Source organism: Panthera tigris, chromosome A1, assembly GCF_018350195.1.
Source record: "Panthera tigris isolate Pti1 chromosome A1, P.tigris_Pti1_mat1.1, whole genome shotgun sequence".
Lineage (NCBI taxonomy): Eukaryota > Metazoa > Chordata > Mammalia > Carnivora > Felidae > Panthera > Panthera tigris.
The window spans coordinates 212,495,532-212,522,301 of record NC_056660.1 but is presented as its reverse complement, the minus strand read 5'-3'; the positions used below and the strand labels follow the sequence as shown (position 1 = coordinate 212,522,301).

General features: G+C 39.0%; 1 protein-coding gene across 2 annotated transcripts in view; it reads right to left on the bottom strand.

The window, feature by feature from the left end:
* Positions 1-26,770, bottom strand: part of GOLPH3 (golgi phosphoprotein 3) — a 51,884-nt gene that overhangs the window by 7,241 nt on the left and 17,873 nt on the right. For both annotated transcript variants that reach the window (XM_042997057.1, XM_042997052.1), the window contains exons 2-3: positions 10,849-10,980; positions 4,265-4,379 (exon numbers count right to left, since the gene is read on the bottom strand). In XM_042997057.1, coding sequence (XP_042852991.1) covers positions 4,265-4,379; positions 10,849-10,980 — 247 coding nt within the window. The remainder of the gene's footprint in view (positions 1-4,264; positions 4,380-10,848; positions 10,981-26,770) is intronic.

Below are 26,770 nucleotides of genomic sequence, written 5' to 3'. Positions count from 1 at the left end.
TGCAAAATTAAATCTTATATATTACAACCAATGGAACAAGTAATGCTCATGAAGTTCGTGTGAGAAATTTCTCAATTCCAAAATATGCTAACTTACAATTTAGTGTTACTGCTAAAAATGAGAAGAGTGTAAACACGGACTTACTTCAGATAAGGCATTCATTCCATTTATGATTGGACCTTCTTCTGGCTATAGTTAGTTTCTGCCTCAGAGGAAGTAATAAAAAGGGACTCAGACATCATCTCCCTTTGCAGCAACTTCCTGGGAAGGGCAAATCTCTCATGCTCACTCCAATAAAAAGGTTATTCAGACTACCTCAGATATTTGAAAAACGGAAATCTCATGTGCAGAAGGCTGAAATAGTGCAGGTAATATGCAGATGTTGTTTACTATTTTTTAAACCCCCCAAAAAGGTACAATAAAATAACTGAGTGGTGAAAGTGTCTTGGCATCCTGACATTTCTGCCATTTATTTTAAGAAATAATAATAAATTAAGCTAAATCCAAAGAACAAAGTCACCTCTGAGATTAGCGTACTTAAGGCACCGGTATAAACTGGGATGGGAGGGTAGCTGGATGAGTGAAAACACAATTAAGATTTCCACCTAATTTAAAATGTATAGAATGTATTTGTAGTTCATTTTTTTGTAAAGGAAACTGAGAAGTCTATGCAGAGAGGACACGGTTCTTTATGTCCACTGCCCAAAAATTACTTCAGTGAAAATGACACACTGACAGGTACCTTAATAATTTTGCTGCAAAAAACTTCTATATTCCTTGACTTGTGTTACAAAACCAAAAGCAGCTTTGTTCATACATCTGGCAGTCTAGTGACGCCTTGTGATCAAACCAATCAACTACAAGTCTTAAGATTTTAGAAAGTCTAAAGCATATTAACAACACTAAGTAGTATTTGCCTCAAACATACGTATATTTGTTAACTTTTAAATTAATGAGATATGTAACTGTTTGAAACAATTGGCAGTTTTAGCATGTATAAATGTACAGTGTAAATAATAATATTAACAAACACTTGGGGCCTCCTACCCCGGGGAAGTCAGGCCCCACTGTGCACTTAAGGTAACCAACCACCAGACCAACATGCTCTCTTCTTCACATATAATCTCAACTCTGCACATGTCCCTCAACAATGCAGCACAGTACCTAACTTCTAAAGGCCAAGCAGCAACCCCAGACAGGCCCACCAATCTCACCGCTCCCTCTAACCCCTCTGAACAAGAGCATTTCCTTCCTTCTGTCTCATTCTTACCCTTTAAAGACCTAATCCAAGTTTTGCTTCCTCCTCCAATTACCAAAGATCCCCACAATTTCTCTTCTCTGAGCAACTGTACTTTCAGAGAACCATATTGTTAAACCTTAATCAGTTATCGAATTATTACAAATACGCAAGTGTTTCCCAAATGGATTTTAAGATTCTTCAAGCACTTCCTTGTTCACAGCACCTGCCAGTATAGCGATAAAAACTGGTATTTGCCACCACTCATTACCTGGAAGCAACTTAAAATTTTAAGAATTTAAAATTCAACAACTGAACATTTAAAAATGGTCAAAATGGTAAGTGTTATGTTGAGTATGTCTTACCATAATAAAAAATATGCTTTTTAAACAAAATCAGCAAGGTACTAACAGTACCTTCCTGGGGCAGAAAACAGAGGCTTTCTTCTTTTAAAAGAAATGTACTTTTTTCTCCTCTCATTCTGGATTCTCTCCTTTTAAGCTGAAATTACAGGTCATTTCCTAATATGTCCGAAACACATAACTGAGATGCTACAGGTGACATTCTAGCATTTACAGCCACTCTAAACTTCAGAGGGTACTGTTTTTTTTTTTTTAATTGCCCTAAGTATTAGCCTCACAGTTTATCCAAATTCCTAATTCAAATGGACACTCTGAATTCCCAACCCAAATGGACACTCAGAATCATTTGCTGAGAATGAAACGGCCTGTGGCTGACTCACAGCATGAGTGAGAAGTCCTAAGGCTTCTGGGGCTTTGGGGTTGCTTGTTTCCACAGCTTAGCCTAGCCTAGCCTAACCCAGTACCAGGTAGCATGAGATAATTTTGAAAACTATTTTGTTTCACAAAATCTTAAGTGTATTTAAATACTTCGGAGAAAGTTTTAAAGACTTCTGCCATCTCTTCATTCTCTTCCATCAGGGGAGAACAGCGCAAGAGAACAGCCCAACTTGATTCAACAGCACGGATATTGAGTAGTGACAAGTTACTTTCATAAAATGTTACAAAACAGGTAAATTTAAGATGTAGCCACCACCTTACAAGTTGAGATTCACTCTCCCAGCATGCCATACTTTCATCCCCTACTCCTTGCATGCTTACTTGCATGATATGTATATTGTCAAAGGAAATTTAGTTGTGTAAGACAAGTTAGTAAACCAAATGCCGATGTGCCATTAGCACATATGATATAAGTTTATATGAAGAGACTGCTGGTAATGGAGGGGTCTGAAAACATCTCCATGGTGCTAAGTGGCACCAAAGTGGGTATCAGTAACGTTAAGACAAGACCCAACTACATTCCATTAAAGAACACTCTGACTTACCTGCCAAAAAAAATTAACTTTGAAAAACCCTGTTTTTCGTCAGTGGAGAACTTAACTACAAATTCTAATCTGCACCACCAGAAGTGGTAATGGGCCAACAGCAGCAGCACAACATGAGCATGACACAAAGACTGCTTAGGCCAGTGATCTCCTGAATGATCCATCAAGGTACAGTTAGAAATTATCAGCACTTCTATTTTTATCTGAAAAAATATTTGCTAATACTGAATACCTAGAGTTAACGTTAATGCCCTCATTGAGTCTCTGTCAATGGCCATATGTCATCAACAGGCATAAGTGGAAGGCTAACCCAAAGAGGACTGACAACATGCTGGGCAATGTGACATACAGTACTGGTACATGCTAAGCAAGAATCTAGTTTTAATCAAACCCTGATCAAATGGGCAAAGTAATTTTTTTTTCATTTTTTTTAACATTTATTTATTTTTGAGAGGGAGAAAGAGACAGAGTGTGAGCAGGGGAGGGGCAGACAGAGGAGACACAGAATCCAAAGCAGGCTCCAGGCTCTGAGCTGTCAGCACAGAGCCTGACACAGGGCTCGAACTCACGAACTGTAACATCATGACCTGAGCTGAAGCCAGATGCCTAACCAACTGAGCCGCCCAGGTGCCCCAAATGGGGAAAATTTCTCTTACTCAATGAAGTAGAAACCACCTGGATCAGAAGATCTACAAGAGGATGGCCAAAAGAAAAATGTTCGAAATTAATGAAAACAATCTTGTAAGTTTGCTTTCCATCAGTAAAAAGAAAGAATAAACACTGCCCTAAGCATAAAGTGCCCACTGTTGTCCTATTAGCTAAGAATGGAGTATGTGTATTCAACTTTTAAATACACACAAATGCAAAACTCAAAATCTTTTACTGAAAGAACACCTCATAATAGAATTATTCTTAGAAACTGTTTTGTAAGTGGGAAAAAGAAATTACTTGTAAGAAAAATGACACAATGTTAATTACCAATCTCACAACATCTAAATGTTTTTAAAAGTTAAAGAGCAGTGGGGCACCTGGGTGGCTCAATCAGTTAAGTGTCCAACTTCGGCTCAGGTCATGATGTCATGGTTCGTGGGTTCAAGCCCACATCGGGCTCTGTGCTGACAGCTCAGAGCCTGGAGCCGGCTTTGGATTCTGTGTCTCCCGCCCTCTCTGCTCCTCCCCCACTCACGCACTGTCTCTCTCAAAAATAAATAAACATTAAAAAGAAAAACTTAAACAATGGTGGAAGCTCTAAGGAAGAATATTCTGTTTTACTGAACATGTATCTGCTTGTTAAAGGGAGTGAAACTTTTAAAACTACTATTTTCCCCATTCAGTGACTAATAACTTTTAAGTCTGCCTAAATAATAAGCTTTTGGCTATTTTGTGTAAGTTCTTCCCAAAAGGATTTTAAACTTTTGCAAAAATCTTTTTTTTTTTTTTTTTTTTTCTTAAGAGACAGCAGGAACAGGAGAGAAGGACAGAGGGAGAGGGAAAGACTCAAGCAAGCTCCATACTCAGCAAGTAGCTCGGTTGCAGGGCTCAATCTCACGACTCTGGGATCATGCCCTGAGCTGAAATGAAATGAAGAGTCAGATGCTCAACCAACTGACCCACCCAGGTGCCCCTTTTTACAAAAATCTTTTAAACAGAATTCAGCTTTCAGTTTATACACAAAAGCTTACCACTAAGTAATTCAATCCAGTTCTGGACCGTTTCTGGAGGTTGCGTCTCCTTAACATGCTTTAGAGCTTCATCAAGAAGAACATCCCCCGTTGGAGCATCTGACTTACAGATCACCTAAAATGTAAGCAATAGGAATGAAATGATCACGAATTCTTTTTTCTGACTTCATCTCTTTAAATGAAAAACTTAATTATGCAAAAACTTCTTGAAGTTCTTCACACAGTGTGAATGTTCAGATTTCAAATTAATTCTCTATTCAGAAATCCAACATTGAACCTAACCAGATTAGCCACAATCATGAATGAAAATAAAGTAACTGTGCAAGAATTAGTAAAGACAAATGCTAGAAGAGTTGATACTAATTCTTTTCATTGCTAAACCTTAGGCTATTTAATCAAGAAATTCATTTTTTAAACATTTATTAGTTATAGAAATAAACTCAATTATATATAAAAATTCAGTATATGATAAATGTGGCATTTTACAGCAGTGGAGAAATGAATTTTTCAATGTTACTGAAACAAATGGCTAGCCAATTAGGAGTAAAAATTAAGTAAGACTTGGCTCCTCAAGAGCTTATGCCACAATAAAAGATAAAAATTTTAAATATGAAATATAATTTGGCAGGTGAGAAAGTTTTTTTTTCAAAATTGTGACAACTAGGGGCGCCTGGGTGGCTCAGTCGGTTAAGCGTCCGACTTCAGCTCAGGTCATGATCTCACGGTTCGTGAGTTCGAGCCCCGTGTCGGGCTCTGTGCTGACAGCTCAGAGCCTGGAGCCTGTTTCAGATTCTGTGTCTCCCTCTCTCTCTCTGACCCTCCCCCATTCATGCTCTGTCTCTCTGTCTCAAAAGTAAATAAATGTTAAAAAAAAAAAAAAATTAAAAAAAAAAATTGTGACAACTAGCAGAACCTTGAATATACCAATAAGTTTGGTAACACAGTTGTTACACTACAAAACTTTTTAAAGTTAAGATGGTTATAGACTCACTCCATCTAAAAGTGGAAAAAGACAAGACTGGGGAACAAGAAGAAAATGCTATTTACTGCTTTGGCCAAGCATTAGATTTCTGCAGCCTTCACGGAATTCTTGGCTAAGAAACAAATTTCTGGTTGAAATTCTCTATAATCAAATTGTAATCTGCTATATTACTTATGTAATATAAGTATATAATGTAATTATTAAAACATTACAAAATCTAACTATTATTTTGTAAATGCAGCAGTCTTCCCTTAAACTTATCCTCAACAATTGTCCTTACCTTTCTGTTCGATCTTCTGAAAAGTTAAAAAATATATATATAATGAGATCTCTGTTTCTGAGACAGCATGACCCAACAGAAATATAATTAGAACAAATGTAAGCCACAAATTTTTTTAAACTTTTGTAATTATTTTAAAAAAGAAAGACACAGGTGAAATTAATTTTAATGTATTTGCTTTAACCCACCATAGCCAAAATATTGACATGTAACAAATATTTTTAAATTGAGATATTTTACATTCTTTTCCATAGTAAGTCTTCCCAACTCCAGTGTGTTATTTACAACATGCCCCAGATGCACTAGCCACATTTCAAGTGTTTGGTTCACAGACACCAGGTGGCTAGGGGCTACAGTGTTGGCAGATACGGAACATTTTCCATCATCACAGAAAGTTTCGCTGGACAGTGCTATTCTGGACCATGCTTTTAGTTAAGGGGTCAGAGAAGAAAAAAAGGAGAACCTTGGGAGAAAAAGTTGTATCTTTATACACTGTAGTCTTGCCACCACTTCTTACTTCCCACTTGCTCCTTAAATCCACTGCCATCACCTCATGCCCACCTTCTGAGATGGGTCTTCTATCAGGTCACAAGAACCTGGGTGTAGGTGGGGCTTTTTTCTTATGAAATTCTCTCACAGATAGATTACTCTTCTCTATCACCTCTGTAATTATGCTACTCTACTTAATCTAATAATCTTTCACTTGTATTAAGCTTCCTAACTAGCCTCCCCAAACTATTTGTAGCCCTTTTCAATCCATTCTCCTGATTTTAATTTTTTTAATTTATTTAAATCCAAGTTAGTTTACATATAGTGTAATAATGATTTTGAGAGTAGTGATTGATCACTTAATTTATCATATACAACACTCAGTGCTGATCCCAACAAGTGCCCTCCTTAATGCTCATCACCCATTTAACCCATACCCCCTCAATGACCTTTCTAAAAGGCAAATCTTAGCTCAACGGTTTCTGCCTAAAAGTCTTCAATGTGTACAGTAAGTTCCAAACCCCTTATCAAATTTCAGCAATGTGTGGACCACTAGTAAATATGCTCTCCCCACACCTTTAATTTCTATTTAGTGTATTTCTCCTTAGAGGAGAGCCTCATTCTTAAATATGAACAGATAACCAAGGATAACAAGATACTAAAATAAAACCTTCAACATGGAAGAGACCAAAAGACAGAAAATAAGAACTTTCAAGAAACAAAAGAAATTTTCAAAACAGCCATAATATCCTTGGAGATTTAAAGGAAGATATGACATCCCTAAAATAAGAAGGTGTGATTAAAAGACAAAACAAAGCGGGGCGCCTGGGTGGCGCAGTCGGTTAAGCGTCCGACTTCAGCCAGGTCACGATCTCGCGGTCCGTGAGTTCGAGCCCCGCGTCGGGCTCTGGGCTGATGGCTCGGAGCCTGGAGCCTGTTTCCGATTCTGTGTCTCCCTCTCTCTCTGCCCCTCCCCCGTTCATGCTCTGTCTCTCTCTGTCCCAAAAATAAATAAAAAAACGTTGAAAAAAAAAATTAAAAAAAAAAAAAAAAAAAAAAAGACAAAACAAAGCAAAAACAAAAACAAAACACACGAAAACAAGAAAAAGTCCCTGGAAATCAAAAACATGAGAGCCACAATAAAAAACTCAACAGAGGATTAAAAGGTAAAGAAGCCAAGAGAATGCCAATTATACCTCAATAAAGCTAGGAAATTAAGAAACAGAAAGAAAAAAGACTAGTCAAGAGGTCCACATCAAACTTATAGAGGTCTAGAAAATGGAGCACAGAAGATACAAAAATAGAAGAAAATTTTCTAAAACCAAAACTAAACACTTCTACGACGAAAGAGCCCATGCATAATGATTTTCAATATACGTGCTGTCACAGTGAGCACAGCATAATGAATTTTAAAAGACCCACATCAAGGGACAGCGTACAATTTCAGAACACCAGGGAAAAACAAAAGATCTGAAACACTTCCAGACTGGAAAACAAGTATCACACAATGAATGAAAATCAGAAGGGCACCAGACCTTAACAGCAACTGTGCATACCAGAGGACAATGGGGAAATGACTTCAAAATTCTGTGGGAAAGTAACTTAAATGCAACATTCTATTCCCAAACCGTCAAATAAAAATGAGGTAAAGAAATTTTCAGGAATGCAAAGTCTCAAAACATTTCCTCCCTCCAGGATAGAAAAACAAAAAATACTAGATCCAGAAAACAGGGGGTTGAAAGCAGTAAAATATGACAGGAAGTTCCAGTAGCACCAAATCATAACCAGTCCAAACCAATGTACTTGAACATTTGAAAATTAATAATGCTAATTTTTTTCCAAGGGAGCATGTGAGAAAAAAGAGAAAGCTACATAGAAAAGATTTTTTTTTAAATTTTTTTAACGTTTATTTTTAAGAGAGACACAGAGAGAAAGAGGGGTAGAGGCAGAGAGAGGGAGACACAGAATCCGAAGGAGGCTCCAGGCTCTGAGCTCAAACTCACGAACCCTAAAATCATGACCTGAGCTAAGTAGGACACTAAACCGACTGAGCCAACCAGAAGCTCCAAAAAGATTTTTTTAAAAGAAAATTATGAAAACTCTTCAGAAAAAAAAAAATGAAAGGAGAATATAGGATCTGACATAACTCTGCAGGCAATAGTAACATAATTATAATACTATAAAGTAATTGTTCTGGTTTTGCTCAAAATTACAACATAACCCTATTAGGAAAACTGGGGGTAGAGATAAGTAGTATGTGAGAGAGCCAAATAGTCACCTTTCCTTTTCTTTTTTCCTTTTTTCCATCTTTCTTAATAGAAAGTAAACAGCATTTCAAAGTGACTTAGCAAGAGATGACAGGGGCACCTGGCTGGCTCAGGCAGACAGCATGTGACTATTTATTTTGGGGTTGTGAGTTCGAGCCCCATGTTGGGTATAAAGATTACTTAAAAATAAAATCTTAAAAAAGAGAGAGAGAGATGGCAGTATAAACTCATTAGAAATATGGAGAAAAATGCCAAAAGAAATAACTAAGAGAACAGCAAGTTAAATAGTGGTCCCCAAGAGGTGTTCATGGCCTAACCCTTGGAACCCTTTACTTTTCAGCAAAATCCCTGTAGATAAGATTAAATTAGATCTGGAGACGGTCTGGATTATCCAGGATTAATTAGATCAGGATTAGCTAGGAATGAAAGCATCCTTATAAAAAACACACAATGCAATGAAAGCGTCCTTATACAAAACACACAAAGGAGAGACACAGAGGAGAAAGGAGTGTAAAGACAGAGCACAGAGATGCAGTCAAAAGTCAAGGAAACCCTGGAGCCAGCAGAAGCCAGAATTAAGACACAGTATCCTTCTTGAAGCCTTCTATGAGAGCATAGCATATGCTGGCCTCCAGAACTGAGAGAATAAGGATCAGTTGTTTTAAGCCATCAAGTTTGTTATTAATTTGTTAAGGAGACCCTGCAAAACTAATACAAGGACTAAGAAGGACTGCCTCTCAGGAGCAGGACTAAGAAGTGGGGAAAAGTGAATAGAAGATTGTTATTTTTTGTTATAACTTTTACAATTTGATTTTATCACTATTAATATGTATTACTTTAATAAAATCCATCATTATTTTTAGGTCAATAAATTAAATCATATGGAGTATTTTTCCAAAAAACACATCAACCACCTAGTTAAGGTCACACCAACAATGAACTGAAACAGAAAGCCCATGAGGTAGGGAACATGTGTCTCTTGGCCTCCACTGTACTCCCAGGGTCGAGCAGTGTATGGTAGACTTAAGCACTAACTAAATATTGGACAAATGAATAAACGAACAAAAGAGCAAATAATCTGCTGATAACCAACACAAAGCTAGCTCTTATTCCTACAAAAAGAACCAGTATCAAATCCTTTCATTTTAGGTCAGGGCTTCATAACATTAATATCAAATTGTTTATAATTACTATAATCAATAGCAACCTATGTGTATGTTTTATTGATAACTATAATGGCAAATTCTTAACGTTTTCCTCCATAAATCTACGGTTTCACGGTAAAACAGAATAAAATTTATATTCTGCTTTATGATACAGTTCTCTAAAACAGTAATTTTAAAACCAATCTCAGGCCAGCTCATGTAACTCTACTTTGCATGACTAAAAGTAGATTTAATTTTAAAATCCGATGAGGAATATGTTCTGCTATACAATGTTTACTTTGCATATAATTTTCAAGAACATATAAAAATGGCTCTCTTTCCTATAGGATTATGGCATATCAATCAAAAAACATTCAGTTTTGATCTAAAACTATGTAGATTTCTTGAAGATGCTGTATTAAAGAAAAAACAGTTCTGGGCACCTGGCTGGCTCAGTCAGTTATGCATCTGACTTCGGCTCAGGTCATAATCTCGGAGTTCGTGAATTCAAGCCTGGTGTTAGGCTCTGTGCTACAGGTCAGAGCCTGGAAGCCTGCTTTGGATTCTGTGACTCCCTTTCTCTGCCCCTTCCCCGCTATCTCTCTCCCTCTCTCTCCCTCCCTCATAAATAAGCATTAAAAAACTAAAAAAAAATTGAAAAGTTTTAAAAACATCATGCCCCCCAAGAAACACAATGACAGACTAGAAGAGAAACAGTTTTGAGTATTTCAGACTGAGGATGGAGTTAAGAATCCTAAAAACTAGCCAAAAATAACGATTTATACAGCCTATCACACTAGAGAAGGCAGAGATCTAAAAAGCACATATTCATATTCTGCTTGGGGCGCCTGGGTGGCTTGGTCGGTTGAGTGTCCGACTTCGGCTCAGGTCATGATCTCACAGTCCGTGAGTTCGAGCCCCGCGTCAGGCTCTGTGCTGACAGCTCAGAGCCTGGAGCCTGTTTCAGATTCTGTGTCTCCCTCTCTCTCTGCCCCTCCTCTGTTCATGCTCTGTCTTTCTCTGTCTCAAAAATAAATAAACGTTAAAAAAGAAAAAAATTAAAAAAAAAAAAAAAGACCAACAGCCCATGGACAGTTAATTTGCACGATAACACCTTTGAGTTTTAAAACAAAATTATGTCAGGTCTTTCCAAATTATGGCTTTCAGAAGGAAAATGAAGTCTAGAGTCTTTCTGAATATGTGAGATGCAGTGGCCAGTGAGCCTGACAATGAATTACATGAGTCATTATGTACAAAGAACTAAGAAACCAAAAATACAAAAAGGATATGGAAATAATGACTTCCAATAAAGTCTTAACTTTAAAATCAACTTCCTAGTTAATTCTTTAAAGGTATTAGAAATTTTCACTTTTAGTCAGCACAAACTCTTTAACAAGGATGTTATTTAGCACTCCTCTTACCTTTCTTGTTAACAGACTTTTACGTCTCATTCCACAAGCCTCTAGTTGTAACCTTCCTCTCAGTGCTAATTCAATTAACATACAGCCACGTAATCCAGATGATATACAGTCATTCCAAAATGATGTGTAACCCTAGTTTAAAAAAAACAAAAAGAAAAGAAAAGAACTAATTTATTTTGAATTCAGATTCAAAAACAAATATTTTTAGGCAAAGTTATTTCTGGTACCTTTTACCTTTATCTTTTCATTATTATAATTTTAAATAAAATACTAAAAACTTACAATTGTTATACATTACTAATCTAGAGTTTTCAGGTGTTTATTGTCTTTTCACCACTAACCCTTACATGCAGTTAAACAAATAACTTTGGAAGTCAGAGGTTTAAAACTATGTCTCTCATTCTTCATTAAGTGTTTTCTAGGCTCTTTCAGATTACAAGGACCAGAGCTCACTCACGCAGTTAACCCCTGACTGTAGTTTATTATTAGTACATATGGGCAAGTTAAAAAGATCCAGAAAAACAATCTAGCCCAATGTAGCCTCAAAGAATACTGAAACATCATTCATTCTTTTTAGCATAAAAACAAAGTTAATTTTTTAATGCTTATTTATTTTGAGGGGGGAGGGCCAGAAAGAGAGGGAGAGAGAATCCCAAGCAGACCCCACGCTCAGCACACAGAGCCTGACACGGGGCTCAATCTCATGACAGCGTGGAAGGATCACGACCAGAGTAGATATCAAGAGTCAGACGCCTAACCAACTAAGCCACCCAGGCACCCCCACAAGATTAATTTTGAAAAAACATATTAGCAAATTTATGTGCTGGCCCATGCCTAAAGCTCTGAATAACAAACAGTAAGGCAATCAGATGCTCCACCCTCACTCCAACAGAAATCTAAGGGCAACATGCGAGGTGGAAGAACCACCAGACAGAAGGAGACTGACAGACATCTAGAGATCTGGGGATACTCATATCAACCAGATGAAGTCTGGGCACTATTTGAGAGCAAATAATTGGGAGTCCTCCAAAATATGAAGCTATGAACTTTGCCAACTACTCATCTAAAGCCCCCTACTCTGGGGACACCTGGGTGGCTCAACAGATTACACATCGACTCTTAGATTTTGGCTCAGGTCCTGATCTCACAGTTGGTGAGACTGAGCCCCGCTTAGGGCTCCATGCTGTGTGCTAACAGAACACAGCCTGCTTGGGATTCTCTCTTTCCCTATCTCTCTGCCTGCACCCCCCCCCCCCGCTTACTTGCTTGCACGCACACTCTCAAAAAATAAAATAAACTTAAAAAATTTTTTTTAAAAATTAAATAATAAAGTGCCTAACTCGGAGGAGAAAGGAGAACTTCTAAATGGTTCTCAGAACCTAGTAACATATAGTCTTGGTAGGAGGGAGAGCAGGCCAATGGATTCTCTGAGTAATGGAGGGTCTAGGATTAGGGAGGGACCTAGCCCTTTGATTCTGGCACTTGTTCAAGGTCAGTCTTGGTACTTTGCCAGGTCACAGTGGTCAGCCTGTATACAGATGGTGACTGACCATCAAGGTCCATGAGATTCCACTATCAACACAGGGACTTAAATTAGCCTAATAAACTACCACTCCTGAGGGAAAAGGCTTTGGGAAAGTGAGAATTTAGATTAAGACAGCCACAAAAGAATAAACAAATTAGCAATTTAAACTCTTTTTTTCTTTTAAAGTTTATTTAGTGGGGGGGGGGAGGAAGGGGGGGAGAGATGGAGGGACAGAGAGGAGAGAGAGAGGGAAGGAGGGAGGGAGGGAGGGAGGGAGGGAAGGAAGGAGAGAGGGAGGGAAGGAGAGAGGGAGTAAAGGAAGGAGAGAGAGGGAGGGAAGAAAGGAGGGGGGAGGAGGAGGGGAAGCAGAGAGAGGGGGAGAGAAGCAGAGAGAGAGAGGGAAGGGAAGGAGAGAGAGAGGGAAGGGAAGGAGAGAGAGAGGGGAGGGAAGGAGAGAGAGAGGGAAGGAGAGAGAGAGGGAAGGGAAGGAGAGAAAGAGGGAAGGGAAGGAGAGAGGGAAGGGAAGGGAAGGAGAGAGAGAGGGAAGGGAAGGGAAGGAGAGAGAGAGGGAAGGGAAGGGAAGGAGAGAGAGAGGGAAGGGAAGGGAAGGAGAGAGAGAGGGAAGGGAAGGGAAGGAGAGAGAGAGGGAAGGGAAGGGAAGGAGAGAGAGAGGGAAGGGAAGGGAAGGAGAGAGAGAGGGAAGGGAAGGGAAGGAGAGAGAGAGGGAAGGGAAGGGAAGGAGAGAGAGAGGGAAAGGAAGGAGAGAGAGAGGGAAGGGAAGGAGAGAGAGAGGGACGGAGAGGGATGGAGAGGGACGGAGAGGGATGGAGAGGGACGGAGAGGGATGGAGAGGGGGAGAGGGATGGAGAGGGGGAGAGGGATGGAGAGGGGGAGAGGGATGGAGAGGGGGAGAGGGATGGAGAGGGGGAGAGGGATGGAGAGGGGGAGAGGGATGGAGAGGGGGAGAGGGATGGAGGGGGGAGAAAGGCAAAGGGGGAAAGGGGGGAGGGGGAGAGGGGGAGGGATGGAGAGGGAGAGGGAGGGAGAGAGGGGTAGAGGGCGGGAGAGGGGGAGAGGGGAAAAGGGGAGAGGGGGGAGGGATGGAGAGAGGGAGAGAGGGGGGAGAGGGAGGAGGGATGGAGAGAGGGAGAGAGGGGGGAGGGATGGAGAGAGGGAGAGAGGGGGGAAGAGGGGGAAGGGGGAGAGAGGGGGGAGGGGGAGAGGGGGGATAGGGGGGAGGGGGAGAGAGGGGGATAGGGGAGAGGGGAGAGGGGAAAGAGGGAGAGAGGGAGGGAGAGGGGGAACGAACCCCAAGCATGACCTGAGCTAAAACCAAGAATTGGATGCTTAACCAACTGAGCCACACAGGTACCCCTAGGCTAATTTAAACATGAGGCAGGGGAAGCAGAAATTGACTGAATTTGAGAGAATACTTTTAAACTTAATAAACGATAGGGGTCTGATTAAATTAATACTGCCATAGGTTTAGTGAAGTGGCTACTGAGATCAGTTAAGTTACAGAGGTTAGGTAATGCCCACAGCCTATGTACCCATGTCACCTAAAGCCCTGGGAAGCCTGGGAATGGATTCCACATGAAATCAAAGTTACAGATATCTGGCTTCTACTGACCTGGACACGGAGATGGAGCTCCCAGGTAAGCCTCTAGCAACTGCAAACAACAGAGTGCACCTCATGAAGCAGTAACGGATGTGGACAGTACCACGCCCTGTCTGTCTACAAGTCCGGAAATTCCAGATGAACTGTACTGAGAAGCTCCCATTTGTTAGCTAAGGATGAAATTACGTCTCAATCTCAACTACTCCCAAGGTAACTGTGTATCCAGACCTTAGCCAACTGGAGTCTTTAACACCAGACTTTAAAAACTTACATGAAGTGAACGGCTTTTAGGCATTACCAGTAGAAAACATACAATTAAAATCACATGGGAAAGTGGACTAATCAGCACAGACAGTTCTGTAGCAAAACATGATCAGGAATTAACCAAGTTGGGAGAGGGGAGGGAGAGGAGGAGTACTAAAAAATGCAAGATTAAATTTAAAATTTTGAATGGTGGGGCACCTGGGTGGCTCAGTCGGTAATGTGTCCAACTCTTGGTTTCAGCTCAGCTCACGATCTCACGGTTTCGTGAGTTCAAGCCCTGCGTCAGACTCTGGAGACTGCTTCAGATTCTGTCTCCCTCTCTCTCTGCTCCTCCCCCGCCCATACTCTGTCTCTCTCTCCAAAAATAAACACTAAAAAAAAATTTTTTTTAATAAAAAATTAAAAACAGAGTCTCTTTTTGTGACGATGTTAACTAAATCCATTTTGGTAAACATTTCACAATATCTGTAAAACAAACCACCATTCTATGCTCCTTAAACTTACACAACAATGTATGTCAATATTTCTCAGCACTCTTGCGGGGGGGCGGGGGGGGGGGGGTTAGTATCTCTAAAATTGGGATGCATTTCAAATAAGATGGTATTTTAAAGGAAATGCCACATTACAGTTATTGAGCCTAAACCCATGGAAGAGAGAAGAGACATGTGGCATAGGCCCCACATGTCCACAGCGGTGTAGTGATGACAGTTACCTGGAGTACTTAAAACTTGGTACAAGACTGGATGACTGAAACCACATCCAGGCATGCCATCAGTCCACCTGACTTCTCAGTGGAAAAGATTTTTTACAAGGGCAGGTCAATAACCACTGCTTGAAAGATTCAGTCCTCAGACAAACCATTACTCCCTGCAACTGCAAGAACTGTAGTCTAGGTGGGATGCAAGACATGATGTGTTTGCCCCATAAAAATATACTCTGTTAAGCAGGGCAAGCCAGCCACAATAAAAGTAACAGTTAAAATAGGTGAGGAAGACCCAGCAATATAAAGCAGTTTATGATTTGGCTCAAAAGGCACAACTACCTACATTTGCAGCCACGTTTTAAGAGGGTAAAGAAGTCCCAGTTATGATTATGTACCCAGTGACACCACACAGCTCTTACACTTATAAGTCAATAATCATTTCAGATCCCTAAATGGGTTTGAGATTCTACCACCAGCAATGGAGTATCTTCACGCCCTCGGTTAGTCCAAGGATAGGTACTCAACGTTCAGGGTCACACTGAGAGAAGACCACTGGCCAGACAATCAACTTACTGATGAAGCAGCAGCAGCTGCACTAGGAATACCAGTAGCCACAGGACCTTAAGGATAACCCCCCCCCCCCACCCCGTTCACTGTAGAAGAAACAACTGGAGGTTAGAAAACCACAGCAAACTACTCTGGGGCCCTACAAGTTATCAGTTCCAATATCCTAAAATACAAGAATGGGAGAGACAGAGATATTCCAAGCAGAGATAGGTCATAAGCTGTTCCCACAAAACCCAGAGAAACATGACTTCATTAGGTTCATGGGTCCAAAATAGGAGGGAACATACCAGAACAGAAAATGTATTAAGACCCTAATATGGTCATATTGATGAACTAAAAAACCAACAACAGGCACATTTGAAGATTATACTATGTGCAGCTCACAAGGCCTCCAACAAAGAACAGAACAGAACACAAGAGACAAGAAATCCAAAGGTTCTGGAACCTAATTCAAAGCACCTCTACTTGCCTTTCACCATCTACTTTAGTAACAACAAATGATAACCAGATAAGTAGAAACTTTCCCAATGGGGTGCCAGCTAAATTAATTACAGAGTTGTACTTCAATCAATCTTTTGTTATTCAGAGTCCCCAGCATCACAGAGTCACTCAGTCAAATGGCCAAACTTTCAGGCAGATCTCATGAGAAGGTTGTGGAACATAAACTGAAATATGAATTACCTTATCATATAGTATGCCATTCAGATGCAAGGCGGTAAAAACAATGAATAATGTAATAACAAATGAGGCAGTGATCTCAGGGACATGCTCTACAGACACAATTCCCTTGATGGGCAGTTCCAAGGTCTAAGTTTAGGGGACAGAGTCTACAGAAAGCCCAATGCTGCTACACATCTAAGCAACAACCTCCAACACAGCTTATTCTCAGTGATAATATTTATTTGTATCTCTATTTGCCTGAGTCCCTCAGGTGGCTCAACCTGAGTGGGGGAAAGGGTGTTGTTTTACTGGGTCCCTAAAAATGCAAACACTGAGCTCTCACCATTCAAGGTATAAGCTCCAGAAGCACTTAATGAGAAGCATTTTGCTGTTTAAGAATCAACTCAAGTAAAAGTAGAACATCCCTATGACCCAGCAATTGCACTACTAGGTATTTATCCAAGGGATACAGGTATGTTATTTCGAAGGGACACAGGCACCCCCATGTTTATAGCAGCACTATCAACAATAGCCAAGGTATGGAAAGAGCCCAAATGTCCATCGATGGATGAATGGATAAAGAAGATGTGGTATGTATGTATGTATATGTGTGTGTGTGTGTGTGTGTGTGTGTGTGTACACACACACACAATCGGCAATCAAAAAGAATGAAATCTTGCCATTTGCAACTACGTGGATGGAACTAGAGGGTATTATGCTAAGCAAAATTAGTCAGAGAAAGACAAATATCATATGACTCCACCCATATGAGGACTTTAAGACACAGAACAGATGAACACAGGGAAGGGAAGCAAAAATAATACAAAAACAGGGAGGGGGACAAACATAAGAGACTCCTAAATATGGAGAACAGAGGGTTACTGAAGGGGTTGTGGGAGGGGGGATGGGCTAAATGGGTAAGGGGAATTAAGCAATCTACTACTGAAATCACTGCTGCACTATATGCTAATTTGGATGTAAATTTAAAAAAATAAAATTGAAATTAAAAAAGAGTCTCTTGTGGTTTGTTTCCCTCTCTTCTCTTCCCTCACCCCTTCCATATGTTCATGTTTTGTTATTAAATTCCACAAATGAGTGAAATCGTATGGTATTTGTCTTTCTGACTTACTTCGCTTAGCACAATACATTCTAGAACCATCCACATCATTGCAAATGGCAAGATGTCATTTTTTCTGATGGCTGAGCATTATTGCATTGTGTATGTATGTGTGTATGTTTGTGTGTGTGTGTGTGTGTGTGTGTGTATAGACAAAATCTTCTTTATCCATTCATCAGTGGGCTCTCTCCATAGTTTGGCTCTTATTGATAATGCTGCTATAAATATTGGGGTGCTTGCACCCCTTCAAATCTGTATTTTTGTATCCTTTGGGTAATTACCTAATAATGCAACTGCCGGGTTGTAAGGTAGTTCTATGTTCAGTTTTTTGAGGCACCTCCATAATGTTCTCCAAAGTGGCTGCACCAGTTTGCACAAAGAATAGCATCCTAACGACAGAACCAGTCCTATGTATTGGGCTGTACTGCTGAATACCTGTGTCTCCTTATCTTAAGCTACTTTGAAGGGGTTTTGTTCAAGTAAGCAAGTAATTTCTAGTAAAGCTAAAAAGAATTTAATAAATTCTGACATGTATCTGTTAAAAGTCTCTAAATAAAGCAACTACAACTAAAAGATTTACACAGGCCAATAAATATTATGCATAGCTAAAAAACTCAAATCTGCATGCACTTAACATTTGTTATTAGAAACCTACTCTGATTATGACTATAAGGGCAGCTGCATACTAGTAAACAAAAGGCAGTCCAATCCACCCACATTATCATTTGTAAGAGAGCAAATTAGGACTTATTAACCAAACAAATGTCACTTACAATTTAACTGCCACATTCCAATTAATCTCATCTAATTAGAAGCAAATTAAATCCAATATCCCCAACCTTACAAAGGTAAAGAAAAAAACAAAACAAAACAAGCAAAAAAACACATACACTAAAAACAAAACCAAAATGGGGTGCCTGGGTGGCTCAGTCGGTTAAGTTTCCAACTCTTGGTTTCAGCTCAGGTCATGACCTCACAGTTTCATGAGTCTGAGCCCCACATCAGGCTCTGCTTGGGATTCTCTCTCTCCCTCTCTCTCTGCCCCTCCCCCACTTGTACTGTCTCTGTCTCTCTCAAAATAAATACATTTTTAAAAAATTAAACAACAACACACTAAGATACACATTAAAAAAATATTTATATGGGGCACCTGGGTGGCTCTGTCAGTTAAGTGTCTGACTCTTCATTTCAGCTCAGGTCATGATCTCATAGTTGGTGAGATTGAGCCCCACACATCAGTGTGGAGGCTGCTTGTGATTCTCTTGCATCCTCTTGCTCTCTCTGCCCCTCACCTCACTCAAAAAAAAAAAAAAAAAAAAAAGTATTTACACAAAAGGGGAGTCTAGGTGGTTCAGTCAGTTGAGCATCCAACTCTTCATTTCAGCTCAGGTCATGATCCCAGGGTCACTGGATTGAGCCCCCATGCTATAGAATTTCTCCCCCGCCTTCCCTCTCCCCTGCTCACACTCACTCTAAAAAAAAAAAAAAAAAAAAGTATACAACAGACAAATCCAAATTGAGGGACATTTTACAAAATAACTGGTTAAGAACTAAAGGAAATCAGATTTTAAGAATCATAGGAACAAGGGGCGCCTGGGTGGCTCAGTTGGTTAGGTGGCCAACTTTAGCTCAGGTCATGATCTCACAGTTCATGGGCTGGAAACCCGCATCAGGCTCTATGCTGACAGCTCAGAGCCTGGAGCCTGCCTCAGGTTCTGTGTCTCCCTCTGTTTCTGTCCCTCCCCTGATGACACTTTGTCTCTCTCTCAAAAATGAAATGTTTAAAAAAATTTTTAAAGAATTAAAGGAATAACGCAATGACTAATTAAGAAAGTTGATTCATCAAATACAGAATCTCAAGAGATGAGAATTTGAGTTAAAATTAATGACCTAAATGAAAAGTTCACAAGAAGAGTTCAACAGACTTGAAATGAAAGAAAATCAAGGAACATGAATTTGAAGAACAGCAAGAAAAAAGAAGAAAATGAGGAATGTCAAATATACTTTAATTAAAAAAAAAAGAGAGAGAGAGAGAGAGAGAGAAAATGAGGAAAGCCTCAGAGACTAAGGTCTTTTTTTTTAATTTTTTTTTCCTTAATGTTTTTATTTATTTTTGAGACAGAGAGAGAGCATGAGCAGGGAAGGGGCAGAGAGAGAGGGAGACACAGAATCGGAAGCAGGCTCCAGGCTCTGAGCCATCAGCACAGAGCCCGATATGGGGCTCGAACTCACAGACTGTGAGATCATGACCTGAGCCGAAGTCGGACGCTCAACCAAGTGAGCCACCCAGGCGCCCCAGAGACTAAGGTCTTTAAGACCTTAGGAGTAAAATAGGAGTAAAAGGAAACTCAAAAAGAGAGAAAGTAGAAAAAATAACAGCTGAAAATTTCCCAAACCAGGTAGAAAATAATTCATCTAAGATCTAGATGCTCAACAAACTCCAAACTGGATAAACACAAAGAGATCACCAAACATAGACATCATAGTCAAACTGTTGAGAAAAAAAAAAGTATCTTGAAGGCAGCAAGAAAAAAAACAACTTATCACATATAAGGGAACAATGCAAATTACCAGTTAACTTCTCACTGCAATCACTTAAGACTGGAGACTAGAAGGCACTGAGATTTGAAGTGCCGAAAGAAAGAAACTACCAACCAAGAATCTATACTGTGAGAGTGAGATGATTCATTTTCAGATATGCCAAATAAAAGCAGTGCTGTCTAGTTAACAATGGGTTAACTTTTGGAAGTATGTATGAACCACTCCTCGCTCCCCAAAATGGGGAGTCCCAAGCCCTTAGACACTTCACTTCCTGGTTCTTCTTCCCCTCTCCTTTTCACAGGGTTACTTTCGCAGGATTTGCAATAAGCATGCTTCATAGAATAAAGGGAGGAGGGACTGAAAGTCTCTGCATCACCTCAGGGAATGTACATTTGTTCCAATCAGACTACTTTTTGGCCTTACATGGGCATAAGCAACATCCAGGTGAGGCTGTAACCTCTGTAGTACTCAGCCAATGAGGAACCAGGAGAGGGACTTCATGCTAGGAGATAAATTCCCTGCTGGAACTGCCTGGAGTGTGCCCGTCCATCAGATACCCGTTCTTGGTTGATTAAACCCTTGCTCCACTGTGCTCCGAATCTCCACATCCCTCCTTTGATTGGGTCAGTGGGCTTATTTCTCACGCATACTCAGCAAAATAACCTTCAAAAATGAATTTGAAACAAAGACATTCCTAGATAAAAGAAGAATGAATTTGTTGCTAGCAGATCAACCTCATAAGAAATTAACTAAAGGAAGTTCTGCTGCTGAAAGTATCATCAGATGGTATTTCAAATCCACATAAACAAAAGACAGATACAAAGGTACATTTTTAAAACTGTATTTTCGGGGCACCTGGGTGGCTCAATCAGTTAGGCATCAGACTCTTGATTTCAGCTCAGGTCATGATCTCAGAATCACGGGATCAAGCCTCATGTCAGACTCCACGCGTTTGGGATTCTTCTTTCCTTCTCTCAAAATAAACAAACACTTTTTAAAAAAGGATATTTTCTTTTTCCTTTTAAAACCTTATTTAAAAGCAAAGGTTTGCATAAAACTAAGTATAAAACATTGTTGTTGGGGTCATAACATAAATTTGTAATATTTCTGACAATGCAGAAAAGAAAGGGGAGTAAATAAAGCTATACTGAAGCAAAGCTTCTATATTTTGCTGGAATTAAATAAGTATTAATTTGAAGAATGTGATAAAGATATATATTGTAATTTCTAAAGTAACTATTAAGAAAAAGACTCTAATATAGAAAAGAAAGAAGAAAAAAGGGAGGAAATTTAAATGGTTTAATTATAATTTTCTATTTAACACAAAAGAAGGCAGTACAGGAGAAACAGAGGAACAAAAGGGACATCTGACAGAAAACAAAGAGCATAGTGGCTGGTGTAAATCAAACTCTATCAATAATTATGTAATTGTGAATAGATTAAATACTCCAAAGATAAAAGCTTACCAAGACTGGATAAAAGACCTAACCATATGCTGCCTACAAAAGACAGTTTAGATTCAAAGACACAAATAGGTTTACAAGAGTGAAAAGAACATGCAAACACTAATCTAAAGAAAACTGGACCAGATATATTAACAAGACAAAGTAGACTTCAGCTTAAATAAAGTTAATAAGAACATATAGGGGGCATTTTCATATGATAAAGAAGTATCAGGAAGATAGAACAATTATAAAGTAATACATACATACCTAACAAATGCAAAATACATGATGCAAAACTGGCCAGAAAGGAGAAACAATACAGTAACAGTAGCTGAAGATTACACTGACAATGGATAGAACTAGACAAAAAAAACAACGAAGATACAAAACTGAACAATACTATCAACCAAGCTGATTTAAATGGCATTGAGAAAACTCTCAAACAATAGTTTGAAACAACAGAACTGAAATCATATAAAATATGTTTTACTCTAAGGGAATTAAATTAGAAATCAACAGAATGAAATCTGGAAAATCTCTATTTGGAAATTAATCTATGACTTCTAAATAATCCACTGTTCAAAGAAATCACCAAAAAGTTTCTGCACAGCAAAGGAAACAACCAACAAAACTAAAAGGCAACCAACGGAATGGGAAAAGATATTTGCAAATGACATATCGGACAAAGGGCTAGTATCAAAAATCTATAAAGAGCTCACCAAACTCCACACCCGAAAAACAAATAACCCAGTGAAGAAATGGGCAGAAAACATGAATAGACACTTCTCTAAAGAAGACATCCGGATGGCCAACAGGCACATGAAAAGATGTTCAACGTCGCTCCTTATCAGGGAAATACAAATCAAAACCACTCAGATATCACCTCATGCCAGTCAGAGTGGCCAAAATGAACAAATCAGGAGACTATAGATGCTGGAGAGGATGTAGAGAAACGGGAACCCTCTTGTACTGTTGGTGGGAATGCAAATTGGTGCAGCCGCTCTGGAAAGCAGTGTGGAGGTTCCTCAGAAAATTACAAATAGACCTACCCTATGACCCAGCAATAGCACTGCTAGGAATTTACCCAAGGGATACAGGAGTACTGATGCATAGGGGCACTTGTACCCCAATGTTTATAGCAGCACTCTCAACAATAGCCAAATTATGGAAAGAGCCTAAATGTCCATCAACTGATGAATGGATAAAGAAATTGTGGTTTAGGGGCGCCTGGGTGGCTCAGTCGGTTGGGCGGCCGACTTCGGCTCAGGTCACGATCTCGCGGTGTGCGAGTTCGAGCCCCGCGTCGGGCTCTGTGCTGACCGCTCAGAGCCTGGAGCCTGTTTCGGATTCTGTGTCTCCCTCTTTCTCTGCCCCTCCCCCGTTCATGCTCTGTCTCTGTCTCAAAAATAAATAAACGTTTAAAAAAAAAAAAAAAGAAATTGTGGTTTATATACACAGTGGAATACTACGTGGCAATGAGAAAGAATGAAATATGGCCTTTTGTAGCAACGTGGATGGAACTGGAGAGTGTGATGCTAAGTGAAATAAGCCATACAGAGAAAGACAGATACCATATGGTTTCACTCTTATGTGGATCCTGAGAAACTTAACAGAAACCCATGGGGGAGGGGAAGGAAAAAAAAAAAAAAAGAGGTGAGAGTGGGAGAGAGCCAAAGCATAAAAGACTGTTAAAAACTGAGAACAAACTGAGGGTTGATGGGGGGTGGGAGGGAGGGGAGGGTGGGTGATGGGTATTGAGGAGGGCACCTTTTGGGATGAGCACTGGGTGTTGTATGGAAACCAATTTGACAATAAATTTCATATATTAAAAAAAACAAACAAAAAAAAAAGAAATCACCAAAGAAGTTAGGAAACATTTTGAACTGAATGAAAACAAAAACAAAATATCAAAATCTATGAGATGCAGTGTTTAGAAAGAAATTTATCTCTGTTAAACATCTATATTGCAAAAGAAGAAAGGTCTCCTACCTTAAGAAACTAGAAAAACCAACTAAATCCAAATCAATCAAAGAAAAGGAAGTAATAAAAATTAGTGCAGAAACCAAGGAAATGCAAAGGGGCGGGGGGGGGGGGGGGGGGAGGGAGGAAGAATCCATGAAGCCGAAAGTTATTTCTTTAAAAAAAAAAAATTTCAAGGTTAAAACAGGGGCATGGAATAGAGGAATAAAGAGTAAAGAGATATACAAATTACCAAAGTCAAAAAAGTAACGCAGGGACATCACTTCCAATCCTACAGAAATTTAAAGGATTTTAAGAGAATACCATAAACAACTTTATGTCAATAAATCAGACAACTCAGACAAAATGTTCAAATTCCTGGAAAAACACAAATTACCAAAACCAACTGAAAAAGAAATAAAACTCAGAATAAACCCCTAACAAGAAACAGAATTAGGTAACAAAAATCTTTACACAAAGAGTGTCATTACGATGTATGAATAATCAGGCTGGACCAGATGCTGAGAAACCTCAATCCAGTCCCAGCCACAGGGAAAACTTTTTACAGGATTTGAAGCAGATCATTTAATATCTTCTCTGTGCCAACATTTTCTCACCTAACATGAAAAAGACGTCAAGCATTCTACAAGGATGATTCTAACCAATTAAGAATTCCCTAAGGGGGTATGTGACTTAGGGCAAAACCAGATAAACAATCCTGTTAATTTCCAAAAAAGCATTTCTAAGTCAATTACCAAGGGCATTTTACAAACTCCTTAACAGCATATAAAGAACTGTGTGAAGAATAAAGTTAACCGTATCCTAGGATAGATAAGCATTTATGATGGGGTACATGAAAACTGGTATTTGGCACTGTTATATGGAGTCTAGATGAGGACAAAACAAATTTCAAGTTTTCATTTGACAAGGTGATCTTCTTAAAAGTCAAACTGGTAAGAAATTTTGGGACTATCTTGGCACACTATTAACAGTTACAGAGGCACAGCAAGTGAGTACTACATTTAGACTTTAAGAATCCAAATTAGACTCTCAGGATGATAGGTTCTGGAGTACACAGAATCTAAAGATCACCACTGTTTCCTAAAAACCACACATCCCAGTACGTTAAGGTAATTAATGAGGCCTACAGAAAGCAGCTTATCATCAAAAAGAATATGGGCTAAAAAGCCAAAAAATAAAATAGGTTTCAAAAAAATAAGTCATCCTATCCTTGTACAGAAGCAGCCTCTAGGGCAGCCCCCAATAATCCCTGCCTCCTGGTATTCATGCCCTCATGTAATCCCTCCTTGTGACTGTAGGCTAGACTTGGGGTTTTGCTTCTATCAAGTGTATGGCAAAGATGATGGTGTGTCACTTCAAAGGTTAGTTACAAATACAGTGTGTGCTTCCATCTTGGGCCTCCTCCCTTCCTCTGCCAAATGCCATGTTTCCAGCTGTACTATATAGACACATCAGGCAAAGAACTGAGGCTCTCAGACTAACAACCTGCAAGAAATAGAATTCTCCTCCAGTTGAACCTTCAGATGAAACTGAAGCTCTCTCCGGCCAACAATTTAACTGCAATCTCATGAAAGACCTTGAGCCAGAGGCACTCAGTTAAGCAATGCCCAGATTCCTGGTCCACAGAAAACTAGGAGATAAAATACATTTGCTACTTTAAGCTGCTAAATTTTTACACAGTACAACTTACGTAGGGGCTGCCTAGCATTGAAGAGACAGGAAAAAAGGAGGTGATGGCCAAAGAGTCTGAGTTTCTCTTGGGGATAACCAAACTGTTCTAAAATTGCTTGTAATGACTGTTGCACAATTCTGAACATACTAAAAACCTTGAATTGTATACTTTAAGTGGGTGAATTGTATGATGTATGAATTCTACCTCTGTAAAGCTGTTACCAAAAAAAACGAACAACAACAACAAAAAAAAAAAAACTACCACACCTTGTATATGAAATTACTCCTGAAATCTTAAAAGAACTTTTCATTACTTTGGAAGAACTAAGAGTGAAAAAGTTCTTAGCAAAAATAAACTGATAAAGACAATGAAGGTGACTTCAGGTAAAGACAGACTTCAAAGATTAGACAAAAATAAGCGAATGAAAACAGAAAAACTGGAAAACTATCTACATTTGCAGGTGATATAACTAGGGACTGAAAAAAAAAAAGGACACCCAGAAAAAACTGAAGAGTATAAATGGAAAAATTACTATACAATAAGAAAACTTTGAAAAAGTACCAGGACTACAAAATTGACAACCATCAATAACTGCCATATACCAAAAAATAAAAATAAAAAAATAAAATATAAAAAGTTAAGATATAACTGCAAAGACCTCATTTACAATCTTAACCAAAGAAAGAATCTAGGCAAACCTATACAAAGAAAAGTTAAAACTTTCCTGCAAGACTTAAAAACAGACCTGGAAGATGTCTTACATACAAAAACATTATCATGTTATGAGTTATTCCTAACTTACAAAGGTCCTGATAAAAATAGCAAGTTGTTTTTTCCTGGAGCTACAGAAGTTAAAAACGGAGTTCATAAATACAAAAGAATAACAAAGAAAACTTGGGAGAGGGCAATATGTGAGGAACAGAAATGGAAACTGTCCTACTAGTTACTAAAACAGATTTAAAAGCCTCTAGAAATTAAATGATGTGATACCAATGCATGAACAGGCCAAAAGAATAAAAACCAGAAAAAGACCCAAGAATATACTGAAATCTAATAAATGATAAAACTGTAATCTCAAATTAGTATAAAATGGAAAGATGGGTATTTTAATTAATAATTGGGACAAGTGGATAGATAGCCATTTAGAAAAAGAAATTAGATCCATACTTCATATTATACTTCTAAATAAAGCTCCAAATAGATGGGTCAGAGACTGAAATGTAAAATGAAACAATAAAGTACTAGAAAAAAACAGAGGTGAATACCTTCATAACCTGGGAGTGAGGGAAAAAACTTTCCAGCTATTACTCCAATTTAAAAGAAATAAAAGAGACTGATTTTACACCACCCAAGTTTTTCCAAGTCTGCATATGGCAAAAACGATAGACAAAATCAAATTTTTTTTATTTTCAAAGAAATTCTGTTTTCCCACTCAAGTGTTTTATCCTGAATTCTACCACTGACTCCAGGCTAAGAACCTCCACTCCCTGGGAACTTGGATACCAGCATCAAACCTCAAGAACCTCTGTTAGAACCCAATCTAAGTAGTAAGTTCACATCCAATCCACATCCAATTCTTCCTCAATTTTGTGGGGAATCCAATCCCAAGCCTTCCCTCCTTCATATCAGTCCCCTCCATCTTTATCCTCACCTCTAGCCAGAACAATCATTCACTAAGCACCCACAATATGTCAAGTATTATTCTAAACACTAAACACATAGTAACTCATTTACACCTTACAGTAACCTTCTGAGGTTAAGTATTATTATTTCCAATTCAAAAATAGGGAAAACAAGCCCAGAATACACCACTTAGACTACACTCTTGCT